At 33.1% G+C, this 16778-nt stretch overlaps 1 protein-coding gene across 2 annotated transcripts in view; it reads left to right on the plus strand.

Moving 5' to 3' along the window:
• The window catches only part of LOC149063909 (roundabout homolog 1-like), a 140008-nt gene extending 125335 nt beyond the window's left edge, over positions 1-14673 (plus strand). The window contains exons 9-28 of one of the 2 annotated variants that reach the window (XM_089255457.1): positions 632-829; positions 997-1086; positions 1411-1572; positions 2286-2465; positions 2780-2901; positions 3086-3311; positions 4332-4447; positions 5167-5338; positions 5572-5766; positions 5885-5912; positions 6091-6222; positions 7545-7701; positions 8578-8659; positions 8820-8894; positions 10154-10332; positions 10591-10933; positions 11618-11755; positions 11893-12072; positions 13446-13800; positions 14463-14673. In XM_089255457.1, coding sequence (XP_089111583.1) covers positions 632-829; positions 997-1086; positions 1411-1572; positions 2286-2465; positions 2780-2901; positions 3086-3311; positions 4332-4447; positions 5167-5338; positions 5572-5766; positions 5885-5912; positions 6091-6222; positions 7545-7701; positions 8578-8659; positions 8820-8894; positions 10154-10332; positions 10591-10933; positions 11618-11755; positions 11893-12072; positions 13446-13489 — 2819 coding nt within the window. In that variant the 3' untranslated portion in view covers positions 13490-13800; positions 14463-14673. The remainder of the gene's footprint in view (positions 1-631; positions 830-996; positions 1087-1410; positions 1573-2285; positions 2466-2779; positions 2902-3085; positions 3312-4331; positions 4448-5166; positions 5339-5571; positions 5767-5884; positions 5913-6090; positions 6223-7544; positions 7702-8577; positions 8660-8819; positions 8895-10153; positions 10333-10590; positions 10934-11617; positions 11756-11892; positions 12073-13445; positions 13801-14462) is intronic. The other variant, XM_089255458.1, reaches the window with a different exon arrangement.
• The last annotated feature ends 2105 nt before the right edge of the window (positions 14674-16778 follow it).

Consider the following 16778-nt stretch of genomic DNA (forward strand, 5'->3'; position numbering starts at 1 on the left):
TTTGGAAACTATGGTCTAGATCAGAGCTCTTCAACCTTTTTCTAGTCATGAGCACTGTCTGTACCCATCATCAAAAGAAGAGCACCCTACCAGCAAGTTTGACATACAAATGCATGGAATCAGGATGATTTCATTCCTTGAATATAGCTGGTACAAGGTGTTTGATTGGAACGTTGATCAGGTACTCACTAGCACGAAATTAAACATGATCATCGAGCACTCTGGGGGCTTCATGGAGCACCGTGGTGCTCGTGAGCAACAGGTTGAAGATGTCTGGTCTAGATGGAAGATTTTTAAGATATTTTTAATGGAACATGGACCTCATATTTTATTCGTGAAGTATGATACTACAGTTAAACCTAAGAGTTGGACAAACACCAACAGTTCCATTAAAGTTTGTCATAGTTAGAGAGTTGTTCAAGATGTAGACATTTCAAGATTGCAGGTTCCATTCAAAACATTCCCATGTAGGGAGATGCCATGATTCAATTAAGCGAGTATCACATTACTGCTTCAATATTTAGTTACTAAAACTTCAGTACTGCTGCAGTTATTAAATTTTTTCTGCACACTTGAGAGATTAAATTCATAAATAATGTATTCATTCTAAGCTATTTATTTTATACTTCAGCTGTCGGAGATTTGCCTCCACCTGTTATAAGATTGGGACCAGCTAACCAGACTCTTCCACTAAATACCATTGCAATGTTGCCATGTGAAGCATCAGGAGAACCCTCACCTGTAACTCGATGGTCGGTGAATCATTCACCTGTCAATCTGGACAATCCAAGATTTGTTGTGTTGGATTCTGGAACTTTGCAAATAATTGGTAAATGTTGTATATGTTGAATATGTTTGAAAAATAATAACTCATTTATTCATACTCCTACATAAAAAAAATCTAATAAACGAAGCTGATATACCATTAATTAACTATGAATTGATTTTTTTTTCTTTTATTAACAAAATTTCCATTAATATTTGTTTCAATTTTAGATCTCCAAGTTGCTGATTCAGGCTTGTATACCTGTACCGCATCTAGTGAAAGTGGCGAAACATCATGGAGTGCATCGCTTTCTGTCGAATGTAGGCTTTCATGAAATTATTTTTATTCCTCAATATTATGTATATGCACTTATTTTTGCTGTAAAAAATTATAAAATGAGAAAATGTATCTATGTTTTTAAGTTCAACTTCAAAAGACACCATTTACGAACTTGGTGAACCACCCCTATATGAATATAGTTCATAACATTGTAAGCACAAGTATTATGCATGACTGTTTATGCAATATGAATTGTAATACTGGTAAACACAGTTCAAAGAAATTCAAAACCAAGTGTAAATTTTTTCCCATTTCAATTCACCAAATACACTGATAATGAAAGTTTCTGTTCTCTGTGCTTTCAGCTCCTAGAAATCCAAATGCAATATTTCACCGAATGCCAGATTCTTCTGCTTTTCCTGGTCCTCCTACTAAACCTGTAATATTGAATGTTACTGAAACTTCTGTAAGTTTAGCGTGGAAACGGAATCAAAGAATCGGTTCATCTTCTACTATTGGATATATTGGTGTGTAGTCACTTGATTTGTTTTTGATTTGCTATATTTATTTAACAGATTTATTTTGATTTTATTGTTTGATACATTTTCATTTTCTTTAATATAAAGACAAATTGATATTGTTTTCCAATTTGCATTTTTTGTGTAGAAACTCGATTTGAAATTTAAAAAACGAATTTCTCCATAGGCCTTTTAAGGACGAATGAACTATTTTATCTAAAGCTCAGTTAAATTAGAATATGCTTCATTTGAAAGGATAATTGATTAAGATGTGCTGCAATTTTCTGTACTGCTGTTGCTCATATGTTGTCTTTTACAATTCTGGACATCCCATTTCACCTTGCTATTTGCAGTCTATAACCACCACACATTACATGTTTAGACCCAGAGTTTTTTTTTGGCTGACAGCTCAGTCTGAATACTTTAACAACAACTGCTTTTGAGCAATTCATTCACGTGGGGATTTCTCTGATACTTGTTCAAGGACTCCAAGCTCCTATTGTGCTGTTTATCTATATCTTTATAAAAAAAAGTCAGCTTCACTACTGTTGCAAGCACTAAGGTTTCCTTTTTATCTTAGCCTTACCTTTTAATAGCAACAGCATGATCCCATGGCTTAATTGCTTAAAACTGTCAACTGATGAAGCTGATGACCACCAAGTGTACAGTATTGATTGAGAATCACATTAACCTCATCATTATTTTTTTTTAACTATTTGCAGTTGAATACTATAGCAGTGATCTTCAAAGTGGATGGATGGTTGCAGGAAACCGGGTATCAAAAGAAATATTCACTGTGAAAAATCTTCGACCTGATACAAGATACGTGTTCTTCATCAGAGCAGAAAACTCTCATGGTCTCAGTCTACCGAGTCCAATGTCGGATGTGGTCAAAACTACAGGTAATTTTTTTTTCATATCCTTTGAATCTTTCTTTTTCTACTCAGTTTTGAATTAAAATTCTTTCTGATGAAAATTTTATGCATGTTCTACTCTAAAAGTCCTTAGATCTACTCTTGATCATTGTCCTGTATACTCTTTGCTACATCTGTAGTATTGTACTGTTTATGTAGGTCACGTTTGCTAAATGAAAATTTTATTAATACAATTTTTTTTTCTAAAAATTGTTGATTATGATAACGGTTTGAGATGAAGAAGGTAATATTTTTTCACGGGTTGTTGAATCTTCTTTATTAATTTACATCTATTGTTGTAGGATTTTCAAGTAGCGTAGCCCATTTCAGTTTGGATGAAGCTCGCAGTAAATTGAGCCTGGTTGTGATTTTTCTTCAGGATGCCATCCCAATCAGCTCAACTTCTGTTAAAATGCTCTGGAAAGTGAGTGCTTTTTTCCTAGTTTCAGCATCAGTGTCTTTATAAAATATTTTCTATTCTGCTTTCCTTTGTAAGAGTCAAGGTTTATTTCACAAAAAATATTAAGTCTGCATAAAAACTGCATGTGAGTGATTTCTAATGAGCAACATCTAAGAATTTTTTTCAATCAATTGAATTATCATTTCAGATTCAAGGACCAGTGAGCTATGTTGAAGGCTTTTATATCCGATTCCGTGAGCTAAGAGGTGGACCACAGAAATATAACATGGTGACAGTCCTCAATCATGGAGTTTCATCATACATTCTAACAGATTTACAAAAGTTTACCAAGTATGAGTTTTTTCTGGTTCCGTTCTACAAAAGCGTTGAAGGACCTCCAAGTAATTCAAAGATGGCCCTAACTCTTGAAGATGGTAATTTTTTTAGTGTATATATATATATATATATAATATAATTTTTATAGTATGTATTTATATATTATATAATTTTTATAGTATGTTTATATATATTATATAATTTTATAGTATGTATATATATATACTGCACACACACATATATATACATACACAGGGTGTCCTGTAAGTGCTAATGTGGCCTTTATATCACTGTTTGTGGTAGAGGTATGGTTTCAACTTAAAAAAATGCTCACAATGTATTTAAAACTAGCTCTGCAACAGTTCTGAGAGTAAAATACAGTGTGTCACAAAATATAAATAAAAATCTAATTTTTCATGTTTCTCCTGTCCTCTAACTTCCAATCAGAAAATTGTTGCTCTGTCTTTACTGGGTCCAACAAAAAAAGATCTTATGTGTTAAACTGCAATATTTGCAGAGATATTCGAATTCAAAAATTGGAGAAAAATTTAAAAAGGACAGCATAAATGAGGAAAAGTCACATTGTTCCTCAGTGTTTGCCGTTATTTGCCAACTTTTCTCTGATTTTTGAACCCAAATATCTCAGTGAATATCGCAGTTAAAAATGTGGCATATTTTTCCTGAGCTCAGTCAGAAAATACAGAGCAAAACTTTCTAATTGGAACTTAGAGGACAGGGGGACCATATGAAAATTTAGATTTTTTTTATTTTGTGACACACTGTATTTTCCCTCTCACAACTGTTATAGGGTAAATTTTAAATTCCTTTTTGAGTATTTTTTAAATTTGAATCATACCTCTGTGACAGGCAATTGATATAAAGGCCGCATTAGCACTTACAGGGCACCCTGTAGACATGAATGTTTTTTTTTTCCTTTACGGTTGTTTCATACTGTTCTTTTTAGATAGAACAATATTTTACTACATTCACATTTAAACTTATGATATTAAACTTAAAATATGCACACATTGTTTCAATTGAGAAAGAAACATGAAAAATTGAATGAATTGTTATTTCAGTTTTTTTTGATTGATGTAATATTTTTTCTTTTCATTTAGCACCCTCTGCTCCACCAGATGACCTTCACATTGATGTAATAGGCCCAACTTCAGCTAGAATAATCTGGTCTCAACCACCACCCAAACACCAGAATGGTGCTTTATTGGGCTATGTGGTAAGAAATTTTCGTAAATAAGGATTTTTCAATTTATGAGGATGCAGTAGTCCAGGTTAGTTTAGAAGTGTCGCAAGTTTTATGCCTGATTAGTCCTAGTGATAATTTTCCCCTGACACAGAGGTACGACAAAAACAGTGATAAGATGACACAGAAAAGTGATTGCTACCTCATAAATATTGAGCCAATGAACTCCCTTGTCCTCCCACCCCAAGGAGTTAATACACCAACTTTTGACAAGGCATATGAAAAAAAAAATGACCGCTGCCATTCAGAATTGCCACTAAACTGTAGGTTGCAGCCTTATTTGCCCTTTATGTTCAAGAAATTATTATGGTGTGGTGGCGAAAATTATCAAAATTAAATTTGTGGAACATAATATTGTACTGCTATTCTAATTATACAAGTACCCTGAACATTTTCCCAGTTATACTGAATATAGCAATTTTCTAAATTCAAGGAGGTCTGATCAATCAGAAATTTTAGGATTAATATAGCAATATTTGATTTTAAATATTTTTTTTTTGTCAAATGTACTAATGATAAATTGTAGAAAAATAGTAAGAAAAATAACTTAGCAATGCAGTAATTGCTTGTGTGAAATTGTTTTATTGTAGAATATTATGTGAACAGCATATCCATAAATTTTCTTCAGAGAATATCAACAACATCATTTTTCCCAAAGGTGTCACACACATGTTGTGTTTTCCTCTTCTTAGGTAAAAGTTCATGATAGCACAGGCCACATGCATTCTCTGCTCACAACAAATGCCAGTACTCTATCCTATACCTTGAATAACTTGACCTCTGGAGAAATTTACAGCATCACAGTGGCTGCATTTACATTGTCTGGAGCAGGTCCATATACATCACCAGCCCATCCAAAAATTGGTAAAACAGTATTTTCATTCAGTCTCATTATCAAGATGAAAATTTACATACTTGTTTTGGTCCTTATATTGCGATTTGAAACATTACTGAAAACTAATATTTATGAAATATGTTCTGTTACAAATTCTTATGATGAAACGCTTCCATGGAAGGAAGATAAATTTAAATTTTTATGACAAACAATTTTTATTATATTAGTTATTTTTTTACTTATTGATTATGATGATTTGCAGAATATGTTGCATCAACACCATTTGGCAAGAAACCTCAGTCACCAACATCTTCTAGCATCAATGAGATCTTAGGCCAGCCATGGTTTATTGCTTTGATTGCAAGCCTAGTCTTCGTAATGCTTTCAATATTGTTTGTCATCCTGTTTATCAAAAGAAGAATGGCATGGAAAAAAGGTCTACAGGCTCATTTATCTGGTGAGTTCTTCTCTCAGAATGATTGTGATATAAAAGATCTACTGCAAGTTTTATTATTTAATTGAGCTTAACATATTGTCTAATAAGTTTTTTTTTTTTTTTTTTTGTATTTTTGTAGTTCCAACGGTCAAAGCTGATGATATAAGGTAATTCATTCATTTTGAGAGTCATAAAACTATTTTGAATTAATATATAATGATTTAATGTAATAATTTCACAAGAAAAAGTTTATGACAGGGATATTCTATTCACTCCTATCGTAAGATATTTAGTCTTATATTTATTTATTTTCATTGTGGATCTTTCTTTTACACTGTCATGTAGGGTTGGTGTCAGTGCTAGAGAAACTCTTTGGATCAACCAAGCTTGGCATCCTACACCAACGGTAAAAAGTGCCCTTAGTGATAATAAGATGCTTGCTAACATGAACACTGGAACTGAACGCAGTTACATAAGGTAAGTTTTTCCCAAATGAACCACCGTCATGAGTGGTACCTATTAATGTATGAAAATGTGTTCATATAATTTTTTAACAATAATGATTTAATTAAACAGAAATCATACTTGTAAACAGGGCGTCAGAAGTGTTTTAGAGCTGTGGTGCTCAGTTTCAGCTTTATGTGAGAAATTCTTGTTCTGAATTATTTTTGGAGGTGCTTGGCTCTATTCTCTCAGTGGTATCAGAGCCAGGCACTGTGCCCACAGATTTGATTCAGAAATCAAAGTTCCCTACATGAAGCTCAAGATGACCGCTCATGGGTTTGAAACACTTCCAACGCCCCTGCGTTCTATAGAATACTGTCTGATCTCAAGCACTGCCTGCTCCGATGCACTGTTTGAACATAAGAGACTTAAGACCTTAATCCATTGGTTATAAAACGTTTCAACCCGCAGTTGCCTTGGCCTTGTCATCAAGTATCCACGATGCCCTAGAATAGACTAGAAAGAAATCACTTGAAAACACTTTACGGGCACACATCAGTATACCAAATTAACGTGTTTCCCCGGATAGAAGATCACAATGCCTGTAGGAGCCATGATGCATAATTTGAGAACCGCTACCTTAATACATCAGTTGCATCATTTCACAAACATTTTTTGCACATAAAAATATGAAATGAATTGTATTTTTAACTAATTATTTTATGTAATGAAAGCATCGGCGTACACAAGGGGGGAGGGTGGTTTGGGGTCCTAAACCCCCCCCCCCCCAGCCAAGATTATAGTGTTATTTTGCAGGGGGAAAAAGTAAACCCCCCCCCCAGAAGGAAAAAACATTGGAGATTCCCCCCCCCCCTCGAGAAAATTCTGTGTACGCCTACGAATGAAAGTGTATATAAGAATATTCATATGTGCTCACATTTTTCTTATTTTACTCAGTACTAAAAACTATTTTTCTGCACCAAACCTTTTTACGTAACATTTTATGAAGACTTAACTGTAATTCCTTTTTCAATAGTGAAAATTTAAAAATTATTAGTCGCAGCATTCAATAGAATTATAAATTTGTTTGTTTGAAAGCATTTAGTTTTTTCCATTCTGTAAATAACTTCTCACTTTCTTCCATAAATACTGAATTTCTTGTTCTCCATCTGTTCAATTTGGTTTGTTTCGATTCTTTTATTCCTTGCTTCCTTTATCTTCAAATCTTTATCCATTTCCTATGGGGGAGGAAAATTTACTTCTGTAAAAAAGGTCTGAGCTGGAGATTGTTTTTTTTTAATGTTATGTTCATGCTAGCACACATGTATTTTTTTTTCTTTTTTCAAATATTACAGCTTGTATTCCCCTTTTTTACCTAGTGGTGGTACATCAGATTACGCTGAGGTCGATACCCACAACATGACTACATTCTATAAGAAGGATCATTCTGTGCCAGCACCATATGCAACTACTACACTTATCAATCCTCCCATTGGTCACCCGTCTAGCTCGGTAAGCCTTATATGTGTGTTTTTGGTCTATCTTACTCATTTCAATCGTAAAACGATTCCACTTGATGCAACATACAGGATGGACGAAAAGTTCATGACTTACTTTCAAAATCAAGTGATAGCAGTAAAAATTTTGGTTTGCACTTAAATACCTTTGATGCCATAGTTTCTTTTTCTAACTTTAAAAAAATAATTTAAAATTTTACTAATAGATGGCACTGTGTCATGAAAACTCCACATAACACATAAAATGTGACACAAACAGTGCATAATTGACGTTCGTTTTTATTTGTGTTGTATAAAACGATAACATAATCAACATGAGTACAGTTTGCAGCTAGAGCTACATCTAAACATTTCTAAATTTCGACCCACAATCTAATGCTAACATTGATTGCGGAAGAGTTTTGATCACTCCTGGGATTCTAGTTTTCAATTCCACGATGTTGGTTACACATGTGGCGTAAACGCGTCTTTGACATATCTCCACCAGAAGAAATCAAGTGTTTATATAAATCTGGTAACAGAACAGAGGTCCAATCTATTCATGACTCTTTTTATGAGTTATGTCGTTTTTCCCTGATACAGTGACATCTGTTAGTGAAATTTCAAACTGTTTTTTTTTTATCATTAAAAAAACTCTATGCCATCAGTATTTTAGTGCAAACCACACATTTTTATGTTGACTGGTTAATTTTTGATTAATTCTAAAAATGTGTCATAGACATTTTGCTCACACTGTATTTTCTGTAATCACAAATATTTTTAGTTTTCCAACATTTTTCTCATGAATAAAAATTAGTATGCTTCATGTGTAATTTATTCTATGCATGTGTGAATTTCAAATGAATAGTTGAATGTTATAATTTTATTTTAGATTCATGAAGGGAAAAGCAGTGGTTCAGATGGCAGTAGACGCTCAGACAGAATGTATGATATGGAAACAAGATTAATAGATGGTAATATTTTTTTCCCCACTATCTCATATTTAAGACAACAAATAAATTGATTTCATCAATTGAAATTTCAGTTTTATGTATTTTTCTGTCTCTAAAATCTAATAATATAGTTTCATTGATTTTTTTTTAAATTCACTTTACTCACATATTATGTTTGCAGATAGTGCAAAGGAACAATTAATTGAAGCCAGAAACATGGTGAGCCCATCCAGTGACTCAGGAAGTTATACTACAGGTATGTATGCAATTTATTTATTCATTGACATCTAACTTTTTTCTGGGTAATGAAACTTCTGTTGTTTCTGGAATAATTTTGATTATTGAATTTCTACCTCTAGTCAGAGGGTGCTCATGCCCTCACAGCATTTTGTGGCAAGGCTGAGAATTTAGCCAATTATGAAATGAAAATCTTTTTCATAAATCTCATATTTGTACTCACAGGTCATCATGCGCTCCCATCTATATCAAATATTTCACTTGCTTGAATGTTAAACATAACATGGTCTTGAGTTTAACTGAAGCCTCATTTCTCATGTGTAAAGATGCATAGGTATTGTTATAGATCTATAATGAACATCTATGACAATAATGTTCGTCCTCAATTTTAGCATGTATTTAGATCAACAGATTTGATGTTAGAGAGTTAAAATAAAATAAATATGCTACATCTTATCCCTGTTTCTCAAACTTTTTGTAACTACAACTATGTCAAATGGGAAGATAGACTTGAATGGTGGTGGCACGAAAAGGAGGGGGACACAATGATGATGATGACTGAGGAGAAAGATAATGATGATATCAATTCATATGCATGAATGTACATTGGATCATTCGGGCCTCTTCATTGATGCTGGGGGGTATTGGTTCTCCCATGCCTGCCTCCACAACAGCTCCTCAGTATAGTGTAGAGAAAAAGCAATTCAAATAGCTGAGTGGGTATGATATAATCTTGTTATGACACTCTTGAAGAAGATTGGAGACACTCTTAGGAACCATGATGCAGACTCTGAGAACCACTGTTTTATTCATAGCCATCTACTGCCAATGTTCATTTTTATGAAATGAAACGTATTTAAACATTTACAAATTCGTAAGTGTTAAAGACGCTCAAGGAAAATGACAGAGTATTTGGGACCAGAGTACTATAGTGTGCTAAAAATGTGTGTAATTGAATGTTGACTGTCCTTTATCTTATCTCTTATCTTAATCATTATAGCATGTACTAAATTCATTTAATATATAAAAAATAAATAAAAAGCATGATTGAGAGAGAACTTTATTTTTCCCTTCTTACTTGTTATATATACTCCATTGGTTATTGTAACTATGTTGTATGCATAGAATAAAGGAATTGAAATTGTGTTGAATTTTTTTTTATTTTCTTAAAAAAATTCTTCCAATTAATTAAGATTTTCTCTGATTTTATTTCTCTTTATTGCTTCCTTTTAAATGACATCTGTACATATACATAATTTTTCCATCTTATTGGTGCAGATGAATATGGATTGCCAGTAAGGAGAAAGAGGCTTAAAGGTGGCGTGAAAGGCAATATAGTGAATTGGGCAGACTTGATACCACCTCCTCCAGATCATCCACCAAGTGCTGGGGCATCTCCAACTGGTACGCCTTCTACAGTCAGGAACAATTATCCACTCAGGAATATTCGACCACAGGTATACAGCAGTTGTAATTGATTTCTCTAACTGTTTCAAAATTATGTAATAAGTAATCTCCATGCCTATATTCATTCATCCATAACATTAATTTCAGCTATCAATTCACACAGTTCTACAGAATTTATAATTTTCTGGTATTTTTTAAAGAATTTTACTTTTTAATTATTTACATGAAATGCAACCCAAATTCAGATGAAATTATATTAAAATTTGTTAGAAGTACATTGAAAGTTAATTTTTTTCTCTTTTTTGCAGTTGCCACAAGAGAATTCATTAAATGTTTCCTATTCACCATGTGCAGTCAATAGAAATCTCCTCATTCCCAATTCAAACAGACAGGCGACCAGCTGTTCTCCATGGAGTTCGTTATCTCGGCCACCCCAACCCAGTGATGCCAAGAGGGCTCCAACTCCTCCTGGTCTTGCAGGAATGAAGTACCCAAATGTAAATACTCAGAGGTCGCTGCCTCAAACCTTTGGCTCTAACCCACTCATGGACAGAGCTGTTCAGTCATCTCTAGCATCACTAGCGAGTGATCCTCATCCTGGTCATCGGTCTTTACAGATGGCCCAAGACAAATGTCCTGGGTTCAATCCCAGTAAGCAGCAAAATTATTTTGAGTTTTTAAATTGTGTTGAATGAAAAATAGCAGTTTTATGCATGTAAAATACAGTTGATGTTGCTTATTAGAATCATGAATAATGTGATCATTATCACTTTTGCAAGGTGCAAGGAACCAGTACAAATGGGGAAAATTTATTTATATTTATCAGGACTTTGTATAATGCTATCAAATTTTTTTTGTCAAAAGGTTTTTTTTTTTTTGTGCATTCTGCAGCTAAAGTTTAACCAAACTTAATTTTTTTTTCCTGTAAGTTATCATTATCAGGCTGCAATAGTATGTTGGAAGCTAGAAGCGTGTTCTGCCATTAACAAACATTTCAGTATTTAACGTCATAATCAGTCCATAGTTCGCTGTGATCCATATATGTGTCCCACCTAAAATTGCCACCCGGGCCAGTTGCCCCCTCTGTTTTCCTCTAGTTCCAGCCCTGTTGTTCAACCAAACAACAGGATGTATGGTCACTGTACTTACGAACAGGGCTTTTTTCATATATAGCTATCATTTTATTGTTATCAGAAACCCAGAGTTCCAATGTGTTCATATTAAGCGGTATGGACTGTATAGAGGAATTCAACACACAAATAGCCAAATATTTATAGAATAATACATAATTTCAAAAACTGATACAAATGAAACCATTTTGTTTTTTCATCTTAGATTCACCATATTATCAGTTTTCACCTCCAAGTCAACCTCAAAACAATGGGAGGTATGGTGTGATAGTACCAAAATGGTGTGGTGATAATTCCGCAGATTCAAGCGCTGCTGAAGACATAGATTATGCTCAAACCCATGGTAAATATATTTTCTTTTTTGCACACGGTAATGTTTGCATATGAACACAAAATGACGTTCATGGGTTTTAAATAAAATATTTAAAATAATGAATAAATTTAAATAGTTAATAAATTTTTCTTTTAAATTTACTACAGCTCCACCATCTTCATGGACAAGTGCCACAGATCACAGCAATGCATCTAGTGTCCGTTCGAGTGTTGCTAGTTCTTCTGAGGGATCAGTGTATACAGATTCAGATTTTGTTAATGCGGTGGCCAGGGCAGCACACAATGCTGGGATACACCTACTTCCTCCTAATCATCCATCCAAATTAGGTACAGATATATCTTATATTTCTAACTGATGATTGCTATATACAGGGTGGAAAAATAAGTCAGTTTCACCTTGTAAACCATTTGCTATAGAAACATTATTTCAATTAGAAAAGTTCTACAGACATACCCATCTCAGATGTGCCATTCATTTTTTTAAGGATGGTTTCAAGTCCCGCACAAAATTTGTTTTTGTATCCCCCACCCCAACTTTCAATCAGAAAGTTTTATCCTGTCTCTCCTGAGCCCAACAAAAGGAAATTCCATGTTTTTAAATGCAATACTTGTTGAGGTATTTTGATTCAAAAATCGTTGAAAATGAGGGGGAACCCTCGTAATCCAACAGAAAAGCTTATTTTGGACAGTTGGACAGCTCATAACGGCCAGTAGTATTTAATTTGAATATCTCAGCAAATGTTGCATTTAAAAACATGGAATTTTCTTTTTTGGGGCTCTGGAGGGACAGGATAACAACTTTCTAATTGAAAATTAAATGATGGGGGAGGAGACTATATAAAATATTAAATTCTGCGTGGTACATATGCCATCTTTGCCAAAGTAAATGGCACATCTCTGAGATGGGCATGTTTTTTTTTAAATACATTGTCTAATTGAAAGTACATTTCTGTATAGCCAATGGGTTACAGATCATTTGTAGTAGAACAGACTTTAAGTTTCCACCTTGTATATGTAGGCATAATTTTTCGTTCTTAAATCCACAGGTTTCAAAATTCTTTCTCTGCCCTCGTGTCATAATTATATAAGTTTATTTCGCTAAAGGAGTTTGGCAATTATCGATATATCAAGAACAGAAGTGTGATTTATACAATCAAGAATAGATTTTTTTATGAACTTACAAAAAATTATAGAAATTGTTCTTTTATGTTGTCTCACAGGACGGAGAATATAATTTTTATTCCTTTCAATACATTTTGATGATCTTGAATTTTTTTTTCCTTGCAAAAAGCTATATCTTGTGTGGGCTTTTGCAAAATTCCATGATTTTTTGGGATGGAAGCAAAAATTATGGTGAATAATATAAATTATGGTCACTTTGCTTTTACAGGGTCATATTTTTTTCCCCTTTTGAGAGTGACACACCTCTAACGAGGTATGATTGTATTTGTGTATTTATCATGTCCATTGTGTAATATCATTCCCCCTTTGCTAATCAAATTTCTGCTACACATTAGACAGTTATCTTCAAGTTCTTGATAAAGTGGCAAAAATTGAGTTCCTTTTTTTTTCTATATAATATAGGAGAATTGTTATAAAAAGTTGATGAATTTATTATTATGTTCTTAACAGAAGTTTGTACAAGAAACTTTATAATGTTGCAAAAAATATTCATTATATATATTTTTATATGTTTACAGATAATCCTTCCATGTCACTACTTAGCCCAGTTAATCATTGCTGAGAAATTGCCGCAACTAAGTCATTTCTGCTCTGCAGGATTTTTTCCCACTAGTTTTTTTTTTACCTACCATGAATATATATAAATATGTGATTCAATTATTAGACTTCGTGAGATGACCATCTTTCCTCGTTCATCGATATATATATATTGTCATCTTTGATATTCTTCAATGTTCCTCTAAGTGTATATTGGTTTCACAAGACTCTTTCTTCGGTGAAATGGTAAAGTCTTCTGAGCTTCTCACTCAGGAAATTGGACTGAAGTTTGATTTTTCTTCCTCCTGGACAAACTACATACTCCTCCAGATAAAGGTAAAAATTATCACTAACATATAGGGAGAATCACTTATTTGTTTACCTTAGCCTAATATTAACACAATTGTAATGAAATATATATACAGATTGCATAGGTAACAGGGCATATGGTGTATTACTGGTACTCCATTGGACCTAGAGGCATACTTCCAAAAAAGTACCCAAATAGCGTGTAATACTCAGGTATTTCAATCATGTTTCAAGGGGTTGTGCAGTAATTAAAATAAAATAATAATAATTTTTTATACCATCGCCGGGTATCCAAAAAACCCAAATTAGAAAGTTATTGCCCTGTCTCTCCTGATATCAACTAAAAAAAGTCTCTTTTCTAAAATGCAATATTCAGTGAAATATTTGAATTCGAAAAATTGAGGAAAGTTGGGAAAAAAACATCATTATGGGGCACATGGGGGTGGTATAAAAAGTTAATTTTTTTGTTTTAATAACTATGCAACTTTTTGCAACATGATTGACATATCTGAGTACTGCAAGTTATTTGGATACCTTTTTTAATTGGAAGTATGCCTCTAGGCCCAATGGTTCGCCAGTAAAAAATGCCTTACACCCTATTACCTATGCACCCTGTATATGTATATATGTAATTCTCTCTTTTTTTTGTCCAAATTTTCCAATAATGGTCATGGTTTTCTTTTTTCCAGTAATAACAGGATGAAGATGGCTTTGGTCAAATAATCCATTATACAAAGGAGCTCTTTTAGATGTGCCAAAACAATGATGATAATAGTAATATGCAGTTTCGACAATTTATTTGCCATATTTCGAGTCATGTACAAAAATATCTTGTAAAAATGTAATTTATTTTTGTAATTTTATTGTACAAATTTTTGTATAAAGAAGATTCAATTATTGAAATTTGTGTGTTTGTGTTTCTTTTCTTTTCCTTTTCATATATATTCCTTTTTTTTTCTTTTCTTTTTTTATTATGGGTGTTTCATGAACTAAATTGCTACTTATATCAGGGCTTACAATTTAAAATTTATTCCATTTATGAATATATAAATTATTTCTAAAAGTTTTCCTGTCCAAGACAGGATTCCAGAAAGCTTGTCTGACAGCACTTCCCGGATATCGATCAGCAAAATTAATTTATTTCTCAAAATTACTCACATCATGAAAATCTTGCATTCCTTCCATGTGTGAATTAGGTAACTAAAATATGCTGTACATTCTGTCAAAGTTTTCAACCAAATTCTATTAAAATTTGTTCAAGTTAGAGAGGTGTCCAAGATATAGAGGAACCATACTGTAGGCATTCTGTGTTGAAGAATTTTGAAACCAAAACAGGAATTTATCAACACACACACACACACATGTAATACATAAATACACAAAGTAATTACAACACAACGCGTATATGAACATACACATACAACATATTTGGTCCACTTTTGTTGTGCCTAAGGGATCAGTGCAATCCATTCACGGCAAACTACACAGAACATCTATGTTGGTGGCAAACCCACATATAGAGCAGAGTGAATGGCATAGCCTTAAAAATATGGTTTTCCAATCAGTCTAATCACGAGCCAATTCTAATTTTATTATAATTTTAAAATGGTTTCCAAATCTAATTATTTTTCATTTAAAGTAAAGAAATTTTATGTTATTGGTTATTTATATAGCTAATAAGGATTTCGTAAAAGAGTTTAAATCTTTTTCATGTTTTAAATTATGGTTTAAGTTATTGTAGTTTCTTGCAAGATAAAGAAACTGCTTTAGGAAAATGGGGGTTTTTTTTGAGTTTGTGAATGTGAATTTCCCTGTTTGCTTTCCAGGTTTGATACAGATTTGATTTCAAATCATGAGTTATTTCTCCGTATGAACATTAATATTTTTATCGTATGTAATTTGTTGAGATTAAATCAGAAACCATTTTGATAATGAGTTCTAGTTAAATGGAATATTGTACATAATATTTTATTTAGAGAGATATTAATCGAATTTAAGTTTTGATTCATAGGCTCCTCCCCGGCACAGATAGCATACTGAAGCAGGGAAAGTACCCAGGCATAATAAATTGCTAGCAGGAAATCTATGGAAACTACATTTCTTAGACCGAATTTTTTTATATTTATGTAATTCAGTCTATTGCGGATTGTCAGAGGGCATTTGCCTTCCATTTAAAATTTTTATGCATAGTTTACACCAAGATATATTCCTTGAGTTTTATGGATTATGGGACAGGAACATTTCACTTGTTAACATTCCTTATTATGATGGTGACTTATGAGATTACCATTCACAATTGTCCAATGAATGAGGGTGTTCAAGTTGACAGGTTTTACTGAACTAGCATTTTAGGAATGCTTCTGTGTTTTTGTGGTTAATTTGACCTCACTGAAAACTTATCTGAAGATACTCATCTCTGCTTGAATTTTCAAATACAATGCTATATTAAAAATTTTCATGAGTGGCCCTAGAAATAATTTTGTGAAAGTAATTCTCTCTCCCTGTGCAAAAACTGTATGTTTTTTTTTTCTTTCTCAATTTCACTGGTAAGAAAAACACCCTCCATACCCAAATGCTTTTATATATTGAATGACTCTTTCTTATATTCATATTTATTAGTTGAACATTAGCCAGCAAGTTGATTTATGTTCAGCTAATATACTTCTCTCGTAACTTGAATTATTTACAAGGAGAGAGTTAAAGTTCCGGTATTACTGATATTAGTTTGATGGGAAGTGATAAACTTGAATCAATGCCAACATCTTTTGCCACTGTCAAGATATTCTTCTCAAAAGTTAGTGGGTAATGAGGGCTACCATTATACCAAGCATTAATGAATAGAATAACAGTTTCACATACATTAGAACCTATTTATCAGAAAGAGTCAGCATGGATGGCTTTTCTCAAATGAAATTTCTCATTCTTAATTTGATAAACCTCACTAGACTGCTTAGAACAGTGGTTCTTAACTAGAGGTCCGCGGTCTCCTTGGAAACATATCGGGG

The sequence above is a fragment of the Pholcus phalangioides genome, unplaced genomic scaffold (genome assembly GCF_987345545.1).
Source record: "Pholcus phalangioides strain wild (caught in Gottingen) unplaced genomic scaffold, Ppha-v1.0 ptg000042l_1, whole genome shotgun sequence".
NCBI classification, from domain to species: Eukaryota; Metazoa; Arthropoda; class Arachnida; order Araneae; family Pholcidae; genus Pholcus; species Pholcus phalangioides.